General features: G+C 31.5%; 1 protein-coding gene across 5 annotated transcripts; it reads right to left on the bottom strand.

Annotated features, from left to right (window-relative positions):
* Positions 1-3501: 3501 nt before the first annotated feature.
* LOC18109771 (probable LRR receptor-like serine/threonine-protein kinase RFK1) lies at positions 3502-20201 on the bottom strand. Of its 5 annotated transcripts, XM_052445515.1 has the most exons (24): positions 19753-20198; positions 18877-19051; positions 18451-18522; positions 18274-18342; positions 18115-18186; positions 17777-17848; positions 17580-17651; positions 17417-17488; positions 17237-17308; positions 17057-17128; positions 16884-16955; positions 15870-15938; positions 15314-15379; positions 15110-15172; positions 14965-15012; positions 14709-14752; positions 6691-7079; positions 6413-6611; positions 5767-5910; positions 5190-5308; positions 4871-5081; positions 4521-4758; positions 4278-4431; positions 3502-4191 (listed from the first exon to the last, which is right to left on the bottom strand). In XM_052445515.1, exons 1-24 carry the CDS (start codon positions 19847-19849, stop codon positions 3814-3816), a joined length of 3039 nt encoding a protein of 1012 aa, XP_052301475.1. In that variant the 5' UTR covers positions 19850-20198; the 3' UTR covers positions 3502-3813. The 5 variants fall into 5 exon arrangements, with proteins under 5 accessions (XP_052301475.1, XP_052301476.1, XP_052301477.1 ...); XM_052445516.1 differs by lacking the exon at positions 15870-15938 and having other exon boundaries at positions 19753-20200; XM_052445517.1 differs by lacking the exon at positions 17057-17128 and having other exon boundaries at positions 19753-20199.
* Between the last annotated feature and the right edge of the window lie 1179 nt (positions 20202-21380).

Here is a 21380-nt window from a genome sequence, read left to right as displayed (position 1 = left end):
TGTTGAATCTCCACGTTCTAATAATGTCATCATACATCCTAATTCAAATTATATACACACCAATAATAGAAAGTCCTTTGTTGTCTTATGATAAAATTATATCATTGACAACTTTATAAATGTCAAATCAACTTCTATTAAAACAAATATAATATATGCAACTCAAATTAAGAATTCACTCATCACTTGAGCTATCAAAAGACAAGGTTGGAACACTTTCAACATCATCAGAAATTTTCTCTTCACTAGCAACATTTGCAGCATCAAAGGTTTCCATATATTTTCTCTTATCTTTCCGTTTAATATAGTTCTTCCTAAAGTGTCTTACTCCATAACATTCTAAGCATTTAATTTTTCTAGACTTTGATTTTGATCTAGACCTACCTCCACTACCTAAACTTTTATTATTTGTTCTACCCCTTATAATCAAGCTTCTGCATAATCATCATTATGACTCTTTGACACTTACTTTTTCAACTCCTTAAAGTTTAAAGAAGCTATGACATCTTTTGAACTAAGATTATCCCTTGTATACAACAAATTATTAAAAAAAATAATCATAAGATGGAGGTAGCAAACATAATAAAATCAATGTCTAGTCCTCATCTTCAACCTTAACATTAACATTTTACAAATCTAAAATTACTCTATTGAATTCATCAAGATGGTCTTTAATGAGCATACATTCTTTCATCCAAAAAGTATATATCGACTCGTCAGGGATTTGATCAAGTAAAGAGTTTTCAACTTTATCCATAATTCAACAACTGAATTCTCCTCGACAACCTCTCTCATAATATCATCAAACAAACAACGTTGAATAGTATTATGTCCCAATTCCATAAGATCTTCTTTCTTCTTGTCATCCATCCCCGTAGAAAAACTATCTACACCTTTTAATGCTTTGATTGTTGAACTAACAAGGCGCACACCTTAATACACCACAAATTAAAGTTGTTCATACCATTAAATTTATGTACATCAAACTTCGTTGTTGATGTTACTTTTATCATCATTACAAAAGCCAACTGATAACTAGACAAGCTCTGATCCTATTGGAAAGTAGATAAACATAAAAGGACTAGTACTATGAATCACACAAGAGCACACACAGAATTTATGTGGCTCTCCAACTTAGGCCTACTTTATGGGTAAGACGATTAGATAAATTCACTATAAAAAGTAGAAGATTATAGGGTATCATATAATGTTACTCTCTCACCCAAAATCCTAAATTAACCAAAACTCATTTTTTTCTTTCATCCCTCTAGCCACCTAAGTATTGATAATGGAAGCACTAAAAAATAAATTGTATTCTAAAATATGATAACTTTAGGATTTTATATGGATTAAATACATGAATATTTCTATTCTTATTTGGGCTTACAATTTAAAATAAACCCAATAGTAATATATATCTATAAAAAATTATAAAATACCACTGCTAGAGAATAATATAAATTATATCTTGGAACATTACCTAACAGCTTAAGCTATTGGATTGAATTGGTTATTTGACATTATATCAAAGCCTTGATAACCAAGCGGTCATGAGTTTGAATCTCACCATCCGCATTTATTTAATAAAAAAAATTTAAGCACAAGGTAATGTGGGTCTGTGCAAGTTTCAAGTCTAAAGGGCTTTCACTTGAGGATGTGTGTTAGAGAATAATATAAATTATATCTTGAAATTTTACCTAATAGTTTAAGCTATTGGGTTGAATTGGTTATTTGACAATCACTTTTATAACTAAACAAATAGAGGCATTTGGGCTCCGGAATCTCTAGAAAAATATTTTATCATTGTATAAATCAATATTCATGACTTGCTCACCGGTAATAGAAAACTCTCTCTATAGATAGATACATCAAGTACAACCTATTACAAAAGTACTCATTTCTCTTGTCATTAGCAGCCTTCCCTCTATCTATGATGCATGAACCCAAAAAACAATCTCTCTTTTTTTCATCTACTCGCTCTACTAGGACTGACAAAAATAATTTATGTGCAAGATACAAACCCGGAGAGACTCTAGGAATTTTATTTTATATTTTTTTTTATGTTTTACCATTCTGCTATGGTTACGCCCAAGGGACGGAGCCCAGGAATTTTTCTTGTCTTGAGCTATTAAATAAAAATATAATTTTTTTAAAAAATTAATTATTAATTTATTTACATGAATTTTTGAAGTTAACAGAAAAGTTTTAACTCAAATACACTACCCAAAATATTAAAAAATAAATTTGAAAGTACATAAAATTGAAGTGAAAGTAAAAATAAACTCACTATTGAAGTTACATCCTTCAATGTTTTGTAGAATATAATTCATCTATAATCGAATCTGAATCGATATTGTAACAACGTACCCCTCAACCGGGATAAAATAACAATCTCATGTCAACTAGAAAATAAAGTAATTAATTTTTTCCCCTTCTCTCCATTCCTCCTTCCTTCACTTGATTCTTCATTATATTAGTGTTTTATAAGTTAGACTTTGTAAGTTTACAAGGTTATTCTCTCACTTTTTTTATTTTTTTTTCTTGGATTTTTTTTATGTTTTTCCCTTACTTTTTCTCTCTCTCTCTCTCTCTATCTCGCCTTTTCTTTTCTTTCTTTGCATATTATGCTTCTGCCTAGTCGACAACATATAAAAGGAAAGAAGAACTGATTTGTTTTATTTTTTAATGGCAAATAACCATTTTACTTTTAATAAGTCGTTTTGCTTTTATTTGACGGTCTTTTTTTTGTTAACACTACCAAGCTCCGTTCATTTTAAAATTTTAACCAGATTTTATTCAATGTATTTTAAGATCCCTCGTAAAATTTCAACTCAATCTGATGGTCGGATTGAAAATTACGTCCAATAATATAAAACTGGTCAAATTGTGTTTTTTCATCAAATTTCTGAATTTCTTTAAAAATTTTGAAATTTTAACCCAAGTTAAAACATCATATTAGAAGGCTCCACGTAAATTTTCAGAATTTTTTGATTACTCAATCAAGAATTGTGAATTTGTTTTACATAAAACTAGTCAAAAAATATTGATAAAATCTTGACCTGGGCTATAGCCCACCCAAGCCTTTACCATGTTATGAGTATCATGTGCTCTTTATCATTGCCTCTTGTAGTCTATTTATTCTCCTCGTAATTTATAAGAAGAAGAAAAAATAGATAAAAGGTTGATCGGAGGAGACATTACTCACTCTTTCCACTTTATTCCTATCTACGTCATAGACTTAATCAAATGTGTGAAGGTGCAATGTTGATCATCTCTCGTACATGATTTTTAATGCTTGTCATTTCTCTGTCTTCCTGATTTACTGCATTTGTCTTGTATATAGGTACTTTAAAATCTTTGATCAATATGGTTCGAACAAAATTCATTTGGTTTTGACAGGTCCTGAAACGATAAGACGAAAGGTGAGGCCGATTGAACTGGGCCGATGAGTAATATATGCTTCAGGTTAATTTGTTAAAAATGATGGAAATGAGCCAGGAAGACAGCAACAAAACAATGAGATTTGAAATTTCCAGTGTACATACAGATCCGTATGATAAATTTGAAATTTGCAGTTTTATATAAAAAATAATTAAGCCTCTCCCTCTCAGAACTTGGAAAACAAACTGCAACTTAATATTTAACATGTACCGAAGAATTCCTCGCTAAATTCTTAAGCCGAATGATGTAGTCACGCTGAGTTAAATTTCAAATAAATAGCAGAAACCCAACATCACAACAGTGAGAGAGCCTGTGCATCGTTTCCTCATGTCAAGGACTCTTTGAGAACCCCATATAATCTGGGGTACATGATTAGAGCTTTGGTTCTAAGCTTATCTCATAACTGCTGTTCTCAGATATAGATGATGAGCTAAAAGTTTGAATAGAGGTTGACTTTTGCCTTTGGCTCCCACTGAATCTATGACTTTGCTCGTGCTGACGGAGGTCTCTCATGGCTTTGAACCTCAAATCTTCATTATATGAACTCAGTTCTGGACGCGTGTCAGGAACAGCCATTCGTCCTTCAAGCATGCTCACTACCTCAGACATTGTAGGTCTAAGTGTAGGGGACGCATTTGTACACAAGAGAGCTACTTTAACCATAGTTTCTGCTTCTTCTATGTTAACTTCAGATCCTAACGTCTCATCAACAAGCTCTATAAAACTCCCACTTTGTTGCAAATGGCAGGCCTGCGATTAAGTAATTTAAAACTTCAGCACTAAGACTTGCAAGCAACAATATGAGTGCAACGTATTACGCACAGGAAGAAGATTACCCAATCTAAGAGACAAACACAACTGCTGTTGCTTGGCATGTAGTTATTGTTGTTCTTCCCACTAATAATTTCCAAAGCAACAACCCCAAAACTGTAAACATCTGCTTTGTCAGTCAAGTAACCCCATAGTGCATACTCTGGTGCCATATATCCTCTGCATATCAAGATAAAGAACACTTGTAATTTAACATTGAAAAGGAACACCAAAAATCGCAGCTTTTATTAAAGCATGTGGTGACTAACATAGTTCCAGCAACTCGGGTGCTGATGTGGCTCTTCTCTTCTTCATCAAGCCTGGCCAATCCAAAATCAGATATTTTAGGATTCAGATTCCCATCAAGTAGCACATTTGTAGCTTTGATGTCTCTGTGAACGATCTTAAGTCTTGATTCTTCATGGAGAAAAGCTAGACCTCTAGCTATCCCAATACAGATCTTAAGCCTTGTAGGCCAATCCAGATTAAGCTGATTGTTTTCATGACCTACAAATCATCCGATAAGAAAACACAGTGTTATCCATATGATCATTTCAATTATACTATGCATTATAATATTTTAGGTGAATATTCTCATTTAAAATTGATGAACACTCACGAAACAGAGCACGTGCAAGACTATTATTTTCCATGTACTCATAAACCAATAATAACTGGTCACTTTCAATGCAACATCCATGCAGCTTGACAAGATTCGGATGCTGCAAACATGAAATCATGCCCATCTCATTTAAGAATTCACGATTTCCTTGCCGTGATTTTGATGAAAGTTGCTTCACTGCTATAACAGTACCATCAGGTAATTGACCCTGCACGCTGATCTCTGTTAAGAATTTCACATAGTTGTGACAAAAAAGAGAGAGAGGAGGGGGCAGAGGATACCCCAAACAGGATAGTTGAGATCTTTTGCAAAGTACCTTGTATACAGGACCAAAACCACCTTCTCCAATCTTATTAGAAGCATCAAAGTCATTTGTGGCAGCTCTAATTTGCTTCAGAGAAAATGTTCCCTTTGGAAAATCAAGTCCTTTGACATCTGTTCAAGTAGGAGACAGGACATAAAGTGCCAACGAATTGTCAGTCTTTTGATATATTTGCGAGTCAAAATCAGTTCTGGAGAAAAGTAGACCATGAAACTCCATTGAAAAGAGGCATTTTTCATTCTCCAACATAAGCATGTCTACCCTGAACTTTCCTCCTCCTCAGGAAAGCACCCTTACTAGTTACGATGCCAATCAAACTTGTACAATTAATAATTGTGTGTAATCATCTTGAGGTGAAATATCACAGTCACTTGTATCTGAATAAAAGATAAGCCCATGAAACTTGATGCTTCTTTTGCTTTTCTTTTCCCTAAATGTCCATGCATAATTTTAGCAAAGAAATCTCAAGTTGCCATTATACAATTTTTCCTACATCTGGCAAACATGGATGCAGCATGGAATTTATTAGACTACTAACACAAACATGGGTAAATAATATATATGGCGTTACCTCTTTTCCTGCGCAATTTTCCTGGCAAGTTTCCTTTCCACCAAAGAATTACCAGTATAATGGCAACCAGGCATGATGCTCCAACAGCTCCAACAACCACATAAACAATTCCCTTCTTTTTCCCACTAGAACAAACTTTCAAATCTGCCAATTAAACAGAAAAATTAGTCACAGTCACACACACAGATTGGATATTTAAACTAAAAGATGACACTTCCTTAAATTACATAGTTTCTCTGTAATAATTTACCCAAATGGGACTTCGATGCCAGAATCTGAATAATACTCTCTTGAGGTACCAAACTATTTTATCATAATATTGGAGAACTTATAAATAAAATAGTTGTTTCATACTATCCACGCCTTCCTAAGTCTCTGTTACCCTACACTACATTTACATTTACAGGGGAAGGAGAGGAGAGGAGAGGAAAGGTAGGCATATTGTTGTGGATCTCAACCCATAATTTAAACAGACACCAAGTGCTATCCAGCAAGGGAAGGTCAAATATAAGAAAAATGTCAAAATTTGTTATGCAGCCCTAAAATCTTCTTCTTTAGCACAGTGGTGCTGGTTTTAAATCAATCAAATGTACATGCATTGTTGATAATTGTATGATCGAGAACAAATGCCAAACATACAACTTACCAGAAAATACAGAGATGGCTGATATGATGGGACCATAAACTCCCCTATCAGGAATCCTTGTTGTCCCTTTTCCGGCAAAATAGAATCTGATCTCCAACATATTATTAGTCACATTGACATTCAATACTTGTTTCACTAAAGGCTTTTCAGCACTGCCAACCTCATCTTCAATATTGAAATCTTTCCAAACCAATCTTTCCTGTGACAAAGTAGTCCAGCTAAGTCCTTGCATCCAACTTCAAAAATAATGGAAGTTTCACATTAGAGTGACTACTTACCTGAACATAAATGTCAAAAATACGCCTGCCTAAGCTGTTATATGTGTGGTCATTAGTGAACTGTATCTCTGCAAAGTGAAGATTTACTGTGTAGTTCCCATTTTGTAAGCAATAATGGAAATAGGTAAGAGAAATTGGGGATATGCGAGCTGTTTGGTATAATTCAGGGATGGTTGATGATTGCAGAGATACAGTATAACGAGTATTTTGGTAATCATAATCATCCATAAAGTCCCCGGTGCTACTGAAACCCCAGAAGCTTTGGTCATTTACAAAATATTTAGCTGCACCACCTTCTACTTGTCCATCTCCTTCATATGACAAGGTTGTTTTGTTTTCATTGATGGTTATGTCCTTTCCACCACTGTTAACATGTAAACAGTTTGAATCTGCCCACAAAGAAATAAAATGAGAGAAGATAAAAGACATTTGAGCATTTTATTTAGTCCAATGTTCCAGTCTATGGTAGTTGATTGAAGTACATTGTTTACTTATTACAGCCGCATGTGTTATTACACCTGTGCAGGCTGAAACAGTAACTATAATACCCAGTTTATTAATGAAAAAGAGACCATTTTTTGCAGTTGTGGGTAGGACATAGACAATCCTATATGTCATTGTAGCTTTTCTGCATGAGATATTATACTTTTAAAGGAAATGCATTTAGCGTGGATATAAACTCATTGCACTATGGACCACACTGTAGACATAGAATATTTGTACTGTAGATGACATTGTAGCGTTATGGGGGCATTGTCTTTGATGTTTTTTAATCAAAAAGTATTGTTAAGGGCGTTGTCTTTTTTGTTTTTTGTGCTAAAAGCTATTGGGTTTGGCTTGGCAACCAGACCAAATGCTATTAGGTCCGACTTTCAGCCACACCCACCAATCTTGAATCTGGCTGAGCCGCCAGATATATATTGATGGGACTTTTTTTATATTGTACAAAAGTTGGGTGATGATAATTTTTTTTTCATTTGAGGTTGGATTGCATTTTCTTATTAAAGCATGTTTGTTTTTGCATTTCAAAAATGCTTTAAAAAAATTTGAATTTTTTTTTTTTTGTAATTCAAATTAATATATTTTTTATGTTTTTGTATTATTTTGATGTGATGATATAAAAAATCAATTTTCAAAAATAAAAAATATTATCTCAATACATTTTAAAAATTAACCATTATGTAATAATATGATAGCTAGCATATTAGGTCGTGCTCCGCAGCGAGTCAATACCAATTTCATTTTCAAATGTAATTGCATCATCACCATTTTCAAAGAAAGTATTTTCTACAGTAGCACCATGAATAGCACGTAGCAGAACAGTGCTCAATACACCGGCGATTAATTTCTTCCCTTCAATTTTTTTTCTTTTTAAGATATTTCCAATTTCATCTTTTCCCTCTTAAAATTTTTTTTCTTCTCTCATTGATTTGTTTTTCATACTATAAAGAGAAAATAAATTGATGTGACTTTTTTTATATTGTGCAAAAGTTGGGTGATGATAACTTTGTCATTTTAGGTTGGGTTGAATTTTCTTATTAAAGCATGTTAGTTTTTGCGTTTCAAAAATGCTTTTAAAACAATTTGAAATTTTTTTATTTTTTTCTTTACTTCAAATTAATATTTTTTGATGTTTTTGTATTATTTTGATATAATGACTGACCAAAGGAGGCAGACTAGCATAGCAAAGCAGCGCCCAATACACCGGCAACTAATTTCTTTCCCTTTCATTTTTTTTCTTTTATGATGTTTCCAAAATTTTTTTCCTCCTCAAATTTTTTTTCTTCTCTTATTGAATTTTTCAAATAAATTGATGTGACTTTTTTTATATTGTACAAAAGTTGGTGATGATAATTTTTTTTTCATTACAGGTTGGGTTGAATTTCCTAATTAAAATAAGTTTGTTTTTGCGTTTCAAAAATGATTTTAAAAAAAACTTGAAATTTTTTTATTTTTTTCTTTACTTTAAATTAATATTTTTTATTTTTTTGATGTGATGATATAAAAAATAAATTTTAAAAAATAAAAAAATATATTATCTCAATATATTTTAAAAACAAATATTTAAAAAAATAGTATCGTTGACATAGACTCATTGTACTGTGGACCACACCATAGACATAGAGTGTATGCACTATAGAAAACACTGTAGCACCTCAGGCTAGCTTGGCAGCGGGTCAATAACATATTTTAAAAGAAAAAATTTTAAAAATAATCATTACATAATAATATGATAGCATTCTAGCCCGCGCTCTACAGCGGGTGAATAACAATTTCTTTTTCAAAAGTAAAAATGCTTGAGTTGGTTTAAAAGCATGGAATGTATTTATACCATCATCATCTTCAAATAAAGTATTTTCTCCAATAGCACCATGAATAGCTCATCGCAAAGTAGCGTCCAATACACCAGCAACTAATTTCTTTCCCTTTAATTTTTTTTCTTTTAAGATATTTCCAATTTTATTTTTTTTACTCTTTAAATTTTTTTTCTTCTGTTATTGAATTTTTTTTATACTATAAAGAGAATAAATTGATGTGACTTTTTTTATATTGTGCAAAAGTTAGGTGATAATAATTTTTTGTCATTTCAGATTGGGTTGAATTTCCTTATAAAAGCATGTTTGTTTTAACGTTTTGAAAATGCTTTTAAAAAAATTTGAAAATTTTTTATTTTTTTCTTTATTTCAAATTAATATTTTTTATGTTTTTGTATTATTTTGATATTATGACGGAACCGCATAGCAGAGTAGCGCCCAATACACCGTCAACTAATTTTTTTCCCTTTCATTTTTTTCCTTTAAAGATATTTCCCATTTTATTTTTTTTGCTCTTGAAATATTTTTTCTTCTCTCTTATTGAATTTTTTTTTCATACTATAAAGAGAATAATTTGATGTAACTTTATTTATATTGTACAAAAGTTTCATTTCAGGTTGGATTGAATTTTCTTATTAAAGCATGTTTGTAGCGTCATAAGGGCGTTGTCTTTGTTGTTTTTTAGTCAAAAAATGCTACTTGGAGGCGTTGTCTTTTCTATTTTCTATGTCGAAAGCTGTTAATCGCTTCCTAAAGGTGGCGGGTCTCGCTTGGCAGCCAGACCCAACACGTTATTGGGTCCGACTCGCAGTCACACCCACCGATGTTGGGTCTGGCTGGGCAGGCGGAGCCAACACTATTGGGTCTGGCTGGGCTGCTAGATATTTTCAATTTTATTTGTTGCCCTTTTTAGATTTTTTTTTTCTTCTCTTATTTAATTTTTTTTTCATATTGTAAAGAGAAAATACATTGATGGGACTTTTTATATTGAACAAAAATTGGGTGATGATATTTTTTTTTCATTTGAAGTTAGGTTGAATTTTCTTATTAAAGCATGTTTGTTTTTGCTTTTCAAAAATGCTTTAAAAAAAAGAAATTTTTTTCTTTTTTTCTTTAATTCAAATTAATATTTTTGTATTATTTTGATGTTATAATATAAAAAATCAATTTTCAAAAACAAAAAATACTATCTCAATATAATCTCAATATATTTAAAATATATATTTTAAAAAATAACATTTATGTAATAATATGATAGCCAGCATAGTGGCCCGCGCTCCACAGCAAATCAATAACAATTTTTTTTTCAAATGTGAAAATGCTTGAGTTAGGTTAAAAGCACGGAATGTGTTTGCACGATCACCATCTTCAAATAAAATAATTTTCTATAGTAGCACCATAAATAGTACATAGCGGAGCAGCGCTCAATACACCACCAACTAATTTCTTTTCCTTTAATTTTTTTCCTTTTAAGATATTTTCAATTTTATTTTTTCCCTCTTTAAATTTTTTCCTCTCATTGAATTTTTTTCATATTGTAAAGCGAAAATAAATTGATGTGACTTTTTTTATATTGTGCGAAAGTTAGTGATGATAATTTTTTGCTATTTCAGGTTAGGTTGAATTTTCTTATTGAAGCATGTTTGGTTTTGCGTTTCAAAAATGCTTTTAAAAAAATTTGAAATTTTTTTTTCTTTACTTCAAATTAATATTTTGATGTTTTTGTATTATTTTGACATGATAACAGACCCGCATAGCAGAGCAGCGCCTAATACACAGGCATCTAATTTTTTTCCCTTTAATTGTTTTCCTTCCAAGATATTTCCAACTTTATTTTTTTCCTCTTTAAATTTTTTTCTTTTCTCTTATTGAATTTGTTTTTCATACTGTAAAGAGGAAATAAATTGATGTAACTCTTTTTAATTGTACAAAAAGTTGAGTGACGATAATTTTTTATATATTCAAGTAGATCTCCCTAACAAGTGTTTTTCCAATACCTTATTTCCTTTACTCCAAAGCTGGCTTGCAAAGGTTCAAATTAATTTTTTATAGGATGGGTTGAGGTTTAAACTTCCTTCAATATAATAGCATGGCAGAAGGATATTAACCATAGAACATCTTTGAAGGAGAGAAAAATCCTATCAAACAAAGGATTTTGGTCACAAAAGGCAATTGAATTTGTGATTGTTTTTAACATTTTAGTTTTTTCTTAGTTTTTCAACAATATTACATGATAAGTTGAAAAGGATAATGGTGTCCAAAATGTTTCAAAAACTAATTACATTAAAATTTTACAAAGTGGTTCTCGTACGTGTACATGCAAATCAATTTATCCATGCCAAGCATACATGTACAACACATAAAACAAAAGGAATGCTTGGCAAAAAATTACATATCGACCAATAAAATGAGATTTAATATTAGCATAAATTGTTTTACATATTAATTAATAAAAAAAGCGATCTTAATTTTTTACCATAAATAGTATGGCTTACAAGAGTTATTTGTGATTCTTATAATTTCTTTAGTACCTAAAACTTTAAAGCAACAATTCAACTCAAAATACAAATTTGATATTTTTGATAGTATGAACATTCATTAAATGTATCTCAAGAATATATTAGGTATATTAGACCTTAATATTCATACAAAAAAATCTACTGTCTAATTTGATATTTTTTATTTATAAAAGGGTTTATATTAGATTTTTTTGCTATGTGATTCACATTTTAATTTTTAATAAATCTAATCAATAATTTACAAATTTTGTAAAGATGAAGCATCGAACATTCTCTTATTATTTGAAGAATTTTCAAACACCTCAAATATGTGTTTATATGTGAGTAGATACATAGTTTGATCAATTCATAATTTATATTTCAATTAATTTGAGGATAAATATGTTTTTTTTAAGAAAGGTAGCAGCTACTAATCTTACTTGTGGAATGGTAAGTTTATTCACAATCATTCATGCTAACTTGATTTTTTTTCTTCTATAGAATATGGTTTTTTTAAAATAGAAAATACAATTTATTTATTTGTAGGTTATATGTAGTTCGTATAAAATGTATACGAAACTATCACACTTTTCCTATCATAAAACAATACTTGTGTTAGAAGTTTTCTGGAACAAATCCTCTAATAAAAAGTATTATGACTCGTTTTCGAATTAATTTATTGATTTTTCTATTGTAAATCAACCTCTAGTTAAACATTTCAACTTTTTCTATCATAAACAAATGTCTTCTAAAATATGTTGACAAAATAGTTTTAATATTTCAACAACCAATTAAGCAATTTTAATGATAAGCATAATAGAAATACAACCGAATCCAACTCTTTATTTGTCTTAATAAAACATTTTAACATTCAAAACCCTATTCTATTATTTATATATTCTTATTAGTAAAGGAATAATGTATAAATAAATTTGCATACTCGTAAATATTTGTAACATAATTCAATTTTTAATATTATTTGATATATTTGATTTGAATAAAGGATTTTAAATAAATTTTATAATAAATTTAATGTTCGATTACTAATAATATTTCCATGTTAGAAATATTATTAAACTCTAATCATATATGGGCTAATGTTTTGGAAGTAATATAATTATGCAATTTTAATAATAATTGTTAATGTTTTGGAAGTAACAAATAATCCCAAATTGTATTAAAAATCAATTTCAATGCTATCTCCGTTAGTGTAGACTCTACAACATAATCTTGGTATAGTGAATATTTTAATAAAAAATTAATGGTTTATAAAACACCATTCACAAAGTGCCACATCATGTAGTAAACATCTTTTAATAGAAGTAGTTAAGTACTCAGTGTTCTGGCATTACTTTTCTTGATAACTTAATGAATTTATATTTAATGCTGAAAACTCATATTATATAGAATCTTAAAAAAAAAGTTGTTTGGTATGCTGGAATAATGAAAAGAGTAAAATTGCATAAACCTCCCTGAACTTAAATGAAAATTTAAAAACACCCCCGAACAAAAAAAAAAAAAACAACTTTCACCCTTGTGTTAGTGCAATCTAAGGTTCTGTCATAAACAAATGGATTAATACAAGTGTCAAAGATGCAGTTTTTGAACAAAAGGTGAAAACTTTGGGATTTTTTTATTGTCCAAAGGACATAAATGATTTCTCAGTTCAGAAAGGGTATTCACAATTTGACCTTCAATTAATTCAACCTAATAATATTACTTTTTACTAAATTTTAATTTAGATGAAAATTTATAATTACATATCGATTATTATAACTAATTAATATTTGAAGAATCATAAATAATATTTGTATGGTAGAGGGACAAATTAATTTTTATTTTGTTTCAATAGAGATTTTAAAACCATTCTAAAAATAACCAATCAAGAAAAAATTAAAAGTCATCTCTAAGTTATTTTGTGTTAAATTTTGTACCACATCTATAAGATAATATATAAATCAAGCAAGTACATCAATTTAATTAAGGTCAAATCAAGTAAATAATAGCTATGGTAAAAAAAGTAAAAAATAGCAAATCTTTTATTAGAACCATAGACCGGTCATATTTACTGTCCAACTAAAATTACATTATTTTTTACTCTCAATGGTAGGAGTCAACATATGTTAATTAGGAAGTTTTTTTTTCAAAAAAAAATTCTTGAGATTCCAATTAATAAAAGAAAAAAGAAATTTCCTAACCACCTCCTTAACTAAAGGATCTCCCACTTTCCCTTTATAAGTCAAATGTTTTATTATAAATATGGAGTATTCAAAACAGAAATTTTAATAATAAATGATTTTAATTTTTCAACGATAAATCAAAGATGATTTTAATTATGAGCATATTGGGAAATCGAACTAAACCCAAACCCTTTTTTTGTCCTCACAAAAGTTTCAACACCCAAACCTCTAATAGATTTCTACTTACAACTCTTTTGAAGATTTTGAGTTAAGACCATGCACGTCAGAAAATTGGAACTTTTTTATAATGACATGGATTTCTTAAAATAGTAAATTATTTATTTTGAATCTAATTATGAGTTCTAGTCAAAAGTCAGGTGAAGTTTGTAGCTTCTTTGGTCTATAAATGGCACCCACCGTGGTGCCTACTGCTTGCACTTACAGAATCTATTCTTATCTAAATACTTACCAATCCACTAGTGAAATAATGAAAAGAAACCTCAGGTTACCAAGAGACAGGCCAAAGAAACATATCTAAATAGCTTCGGAAAATAGTCTTAAATCAGAATGCTTCTACTTCTTCATGTTTTTTTTTTTTTTGGCAAGGGATCTCAGCTCTGCTGGACCATCCGGACCCAACCCAGACTGCAAAACCCTGGGGGCTGAAACAGGCTCCTAAACCTAACACCAGGTAAGTCAAGGTCATCTAAATCAAAATGTTTCCTCTGAAGCGAAAGGGCAATTTTGGTTGTCTACTATTAAAAATGTGTTTGAACCCTGGTTGTCTACTAGTAAACCAAAACCTAAACCATTCAAGCCACCTTGTGGGGTTCTAAATCAAAATGTTTCCTCTGAAGCGAAAGGGCAATTTTGGTTTACAATCTCTATTATTTATATAAAGATTTTCAGTAAGGAAGCACCATATGGTAATCAAAATTTTCTTGTATGTAGTTTATAGAATTCGGAAGGAAATTTAGAGCAATAAACATCAATGGTTTGCAAACTTCATAATAACATGTACTTACATTTAGGGCAGCGGAAAGTCTTCATGCATGGAAGAACTCGCCTTCTATTAAAGATAGGAACAAAAATAATTTAGCACAACATATGCACAGTTCTTCTGAAAAATCTATATGGAAGAGCAAGCATGAAAATAACTTAGCATAACATATGCACAGTGGATTCTGTAAAATCTATGCTAGCTTCTGGAATTTCTCCTTCATTTTTCATTTTGCTAGCAAACAGAAAAAAAAATAAACAAAACTGGAGAGAGCATCTTACGAGCTGTTTCCCATTGAAGAGCTACGGAACAAGTTCAGGTTTAGATTCCTAGTAAGATCAAAAGAACATGAAAAGAAGAAGAATCAACTTCTAGACTGTATCAAACTAGAAGTATTTAGTACAACTTTTAGAAGAGTATTCTCACATGTTTTCTCGACAAACAGGTTGCCCAGGGTTTTGCAACGCAAAGTTATTATATGACAGATCACTGCACACAAGCATTGCAAATGAAAGTCAATCTAGATTGTAAGAGCTTAGAGCAATAAAATGCTAAGCACCATGATCAAAAACTGAACAAGTGATAAATGATTAAGAATAATCTGTAAGAAGCATCAGATAAGATACATACACGTTGCTTCCATCCTTCAAGATTGAATCTGATATATCTCCACTTAGCAAGTTTCTAGTTAAAAAGCTGATAAAGTAACAGCCAATATTAGTATGCTATAACTCTACTAGAACGTGAAAGTAATTAGAAAAGATTCAATATAAAAGTCCAACTGTTGCATTCTCTGGACTATCATGACATTTTACTATTATTTTTTGTTTCATGCTAACATTTTTGAGCTTGCAACTACAAGGATGGATATTTCACACGTATCTATTTCATGTGAAAACCGCTGAAGAGAAAGGACTGACTCCCAATCTCCTTTGACAAAGTCGTTATTCGTGGGAACATAATTAGGTAAGGGGCTCCTTTTTTAAATAAAGGATCCAGCCTCAATTATCAGAGAGCAAATATGACCATGAAACTTTGTTAGATAGTTTGATTGTGTGGGCATTTCTGAGTGTATATACATCAGCTTTGTCCTTCTCCTATCAAGGGACAAGTTCGACTCATTCTTTCATTAATGAAATTCATTCTTTAAAATTTCAATGAAACCTGAAATTTGAACCTGACTTACATGAATCGCAGGCGATCTGCACTTATGCTGGCAGGAATTTTTCCAACCAACTTATTGAAACTGACATCCCTATAATGATCATAACATTAATAGGTCATAAATTTTCATTATGAAAAAGAGCAGCCAGAAGTAATCCAAGAACAAACCAAACATTTTATTTATATATTTGTTTGCATTATGTTAGCAGTTTTCCTGCTCCTAACAACAAACATCAACTCTTTCAGCCATATATAATATTAAACAAACAATAAAAAGAAGAAAATGTTGTGATGATATCATGTGCGTTGTCTTAAACCAATTCATAACCATATGCAAATAGAAACAAACAACAAGAAAACATCAACATGCTATCTGGCCTATTGAATTCAATGAAGAAGACACACACACAGATACCAGGTTCATACTAACATTTTTTTCAATTGACAAGGACAATAATTTAGACCTTCAGTCTTCTCATAGTTCTAAGTTCTGAAAGTCAAACTAACTACAAGCACCCATTGTTTTAATGCTTCAAATGCAAATAAACTTTACATGAAACAGATATGTAGGACATACATGAGTGCTTGTATGCACCATTTTGTGATCATATTAAAAGCTTATGACACCACTCGCTCATTTATCTTACAATTAAGTTTTCAAGCACCACTCCATACTGTCTATTTTCCTTCCACTGAAACATTTAGAACAATTTTCCCATCATAATTCCAACCAATCTCCCTATTTTCTTACTATTAAGTTCCAAAATTGATAACACTAGTAAAAGATTTACACACTCTTTTGGAGTTCATGAAACAATAATTGAAATAGTTAATGCTGCTTTAATTTTCGAACTAAAAGGGTTATCTAGTTGGCAGGTTTTCTTTGTGAAGCATATTGATAGATTCAAAAACTCAAACAATTATGGACAATCAGAGGAACCTTGTGTGCATACATAGTTGACAATATAGAAGAAGATGATGCAAAAACTGCAAGTTTAAGAAACTTCATGCACCAAACTTCCCATTGGTTACTTACAACAATTCCAAACTCTTCATTGTCCAAAGGTATGCAGGGATCTCCCCAAAAATTTTACAGCTCCTCAGAGTTCTAGTATACAAACAAAAAACAATGTTAAATCGACATACTTCAATGAATAAAGGTAGAGTTCACCCCTTCAATTTGTATGATGATATGATCAGTCAACATACAATCTGATCATGCCTGTCATATTCTTGAGCATGGGGAAACTCTGGGTTGGTCCATTTATATCACTTATTCTCCTGCATATTGGCATCCCACCATGAATATAACTGTTAATCGATTCAATACACAAAACATATTAAGTCACAAAAGACAAATGGATGAAAGCAAGTAGACCTTATACTTACAACTCAACTAAATTATTCAAAAGAGAAATGTTCGATGGAATAGGTCCCTCCAGTCCAGTTGCATGCATTTCTCTTCAATCATTCAAATTCAAAAGAACAGCAAATAGAAAATGAGCATGTATTTATGGTTATCTTTTTCAAAACTAAAAATTGAAAGTTATAATAAATTATGTATCTTACAATCTTTCAAGCTTTTTCCAATTCTGTATGAAGATAGGAATGGCTCCACTGAAGTTGTTATCGTTTATCCTACTGCATTATACAATCAGAAGCTGTTTAACTAGCACAAATACCACATGAATGTTTAAGTTTAAACTAAAGGAAAAGTATTACAAAAGCTTACAAATCTGTTAGATTTATTAGTCCAGAAAATGACACTGGCAAGTTTCCAGTAAAACGATTGGAGGACAGCATCCTGAAAGTACAATATTAGAGAAACAAGCCATCAGGATGCATGCTCTTTCATCCTTGAGCAACATTTTAGGATCTAAATAAAAAGGATGAAAGAAGTAACATAACAAGGGAAGAAATGAAGTGTACAGTGTCTGCAAGTTGATCAATTTTCCAAGGTCAGGGGGGATTATGCCAGAAATTTGGTTCGCTTCAAGGGACCTGAATTAAAAATAAAGATTATACTCAAAATCAAACTGAAGCTCTTGATATTTCTAAACCAATGTAACAGAAATACATTATTACATCTTTCTATTAATCTCTATGAAATAAAGATTACTAAGCCTGGATGGCGTATCAAATAATCCAACAACAGATAAAAACATCAAAGCTATTGCAAATTTCATGGAAATGCATGCAACTCTAGTCTTTATAATAATGTCCAGATAATGAATAACTAAAAATATCAACACAAGTTTGCAACTTACAGGTAGGTGAGAGTGGTAATATTTCCCAATTCCTTTGGAATCTCCCCTGACAAACGATTTACGAGAAGAGAGCTGCATGATTATATGTTAGTAATGTTTATGGAGGAGACTATAATTGATTACGAAGGAAAGAGATTGTGTGAGTTGACCATAGCTTACATTGAGGTTAACTGCATTGAAGCCCATTCAAATGGTATCGTACCATTCAGGTAATTGTACGCAAAATCACTGCACTTGAAATGAAGGTTACTTGAAATGTAGCATTGTCAAGTATATAGAACTGTGTGGGAATACTAACATCAAAGAGGATAGGGAAGAACTTTAAGGGGCCCTTACACTACTCGGAGGTGGGGAAGCTTAACAAGTTGAGGCGGAAGCACTCCAGGAAGATTATAATTTTTGAGCTCCCTGAAGTATATGAATAATTGATACTAAAATCAGGATAATGGCAATCAAGAAAGTACATTACTTATAATGTCATTCTAACAGTTGTATATGTGATGTGTGTAACAGTCACAATATCAACAGCAGTACCATGTTAAATACATCAAATAAACAATGCTGCATAATAAAGCATACTTCTTATTTGCAACCTTTCCATAAAGCAAGTATGGGCTTGGCAAAGAACATGTAATCAATAATAAATACGTCTTGTACCCATAGCAACAACAGCACGAAATATGTATTGAATAAAACCAAAACTACTATCAAAAGAGGAACATTCAAGTAATATTTCTTTCGAAGTGAGGGAGAGAATTATACATTCTTGTGACGTGACAATCAGTATTGTTCCCATTCTTGCATTCACAATCTATCCTTTGCTCTGCGTTCTTTGGTGGGACTTGAGTTACTCCAACCGATTCAATCTCGCAAGTGTCAGCATTGAACTTCCAGTATTTAGAGCCCAATGTCCGTGCAATTTCTTCAAGTGCATCAACTACTTATCAACCATAGACCGATAAGCATCATATGACCAGTTAATGTTGTAAGAATTAAAATACAAGCTGACTGAAAGTAAAAGCTATGCATACATTAATTCCTATATTTACGAAGTTCTGCAATGCAAAAGTGCATTGAGATCCAATGCACTCCCAAATTCATCCCATTTTTATTTGTTCACTTTAAGAGACATTAGGTTCAGTTTTCAGGCTACATTTTTGCATGAAGATTGTTTCCAGCGTTCTCATGTATGTATGCACATTTAATTGCTGACAAAAATTTTAGTTAAAAAAAATAAAACAGAAAACTTTACTCAAAATGAAGAAAGGACAATAAGCTTAGGCTCAGCCAAGCAGTCTAAGCGATTCAAGTGATTGAAGAAGCGAGTCTCGGTTTACAGGAAAAAACCCAAAAATCAAATTTCCAATTTCCTTCACTTTCCCATATTTTCTCAGTAACCATCAGAAAGCAGCCCATATAGCACAAAGAGCCCAATACCCAAGATTCAAAGTTGTACTCTTTTTTTAATTATTTTTTTTTTCTATACCGTTTTTCCCCACATCTTCTCCAAAATACGAAGCAAGTGGTTCCATCAATAAATCCCAGAGATCAACAAAAGAACCCAGAATCCAAAAGGTCCCATTTCAATTAAAAAGAAAGAGGACTGCTACAAACTTAATGAAGGAAATTGTGACTTACCTTCTTCTTGAACCAGCTTTGCCTCAAAAAACGCCAGCAACCCTAAGCAACTAGTAAGACTAACAGTCAAGAAAACAAAGAACTTCCCAGCAAGCATTATCAAGAACAGAGATACTTTGGATTTTCTAATTCTAAAGGAACTAAGATATACAGTGGGGTTTCTAGTACCAAGCAGCTAATAATAGTGTCTAGTTTTCAAGATGAGGTAACAAAATTCTGGCTCCATGGATCAAAAAAAAATCGAGGGAAAAGAAACGCATGCAGTGGACACATCAAGAAGGACCAAAGACAAGTGAATCTAGGTGGAAAGTTTTGCCTGTTCCAGACTTCCAGTTGTGTGCGGATGGTGCACCAGCAGATAAGTTAATTCAATGTAACCATGGTATGATATTGACACTGTGTACTCGACTCTTAATTATTAAAAGCAACTGTTTGAAATACTTTCAAGTTGTCGTGAACTTGGTTTTGAATTTTTTAATTTAATATTCATAGCTTCCTTCCTTTTTGATTTTCCAATTTATATTTACATTCTTCCAAGTATTTTCACTGACTGCTTACCTAGATATAATGTTGAATTTGTCTTAATTAAACATGCACATTTGAGGTGAAACTAGTTTTCCACATTCCAGTTCCACCATGAACCCAAAATAACAACAAACTTAATCCTCAAATATTTGATATCATTAACAATAAATGAGCAAAACCTAAAGATTTGATATCATTAACAATAACATATGACGTGGCAAGATGTTATTGGTTGGAAGACGTAGCATTTGACAGAGGTTACGCCTGCTAGGGGGTGTAGTAAAACACACCGGGGTTGAGATTTTTGCTTGGTGACGAAGCGATGTTTATCGGAGAAAGACTAATGTATTAGCCCAGGATATTTTTTTTTAATATTAGCCCGGGATACGCAGCAGTTTAATATTAATTTTTTTTTAATATAAATTTTTTTAAAAAATATAGAAAATATTTTAATAGTATTATTAAATCTAATCAAATTTATTAATTTTTAAACTTTTACTCAATTTTTTATTAGATCCAAGTATGTTATGTCTGACAACCATATTAATTCACGCGACCTGGGTCTGGCATGGCCTGGCAATCAAGCCAGACCCAAGAGCCTTGGGTCTGGTAAGCAGTCATGTCAATCCAGGCAACTTGGGTCTGGCGTGGCCTGACAATAATATCAAACCCAGCTGCTTGGTCGTGGCAAACATACCAGATCTAGGCGTCCAAGCCTGACAACCATGTCAGGCCCAACCATGCTAGACCATAGTTATCAAACCCCGCCTGGGGTTGACTCGACCAAGGGGTCGGGTCCTGGGTCACGGGTTGACTCGGGTCAGCTCAGAAAAATTAAAAAAGAAATATTTGAGGTTTTAATATTTCATATGAAAAAATTAAGAAACAATTCATGTGGATATAAGATAAAAGATTATTTCAAAAGGTTTTTTATCCTACATTGAAAAGATATTATCTTATCCTATTAAATTGAAGTATTTAAACCAAAAAGATTTTCTTGTCTTACATTGAAAAAACACAACTTTTTTCTTGTAAACATAGAATATATATTTATAAACTTCAAATCTCACATTGAAAAAAAATATTTTTCTAGTATTTATTTA

The sequence above is a fragment of the Populus trichocarpa genome, chromosome 11 (assembly GCF_000002775.5).
Source record: "Populus trichocarpa isolate Nisqually-1 chromosome 11, P.trichocarpa_v4.1, whole genome shotgun sequence".
Lineage (NCBI taxonomy): Eukaryota > Viridiplantae > Streptophyta > Magnoliopsida > Malpighiales > Salicaceae > Populus > Populus trichocarpa.
The sequence above is the reverse complement of the archived record's forward strand: the minus strand, read 5'-3'. Positions and strand labels throughout refer to the sequence as shown.

Bases quoted from the DNA above. Each gene is read 5' to 3' on its own strand.
- LOC18109771 (XM_052445515.1), bottom strand. From the start codon at position 19,849: ATGCTTGCTGGGAAGTTCTTTGTTTTCTTGACTGTTAGTCTTACTAGT. The intron at 15,013-15,109 runs GTGAGAATACTC...TGATCTTACTAG, and splicing joins CCTGTTTGTCGAGAAAACAT to GAATCTAAACCTGAACTTGT. The intron at 5,082-5,189 runs GTACTTTGCAAA...ATCAGCGTGCAG, and splicing joins GTTTTGGTCCTGTATACAAG to GGTCAATTACCTGATGGTAC.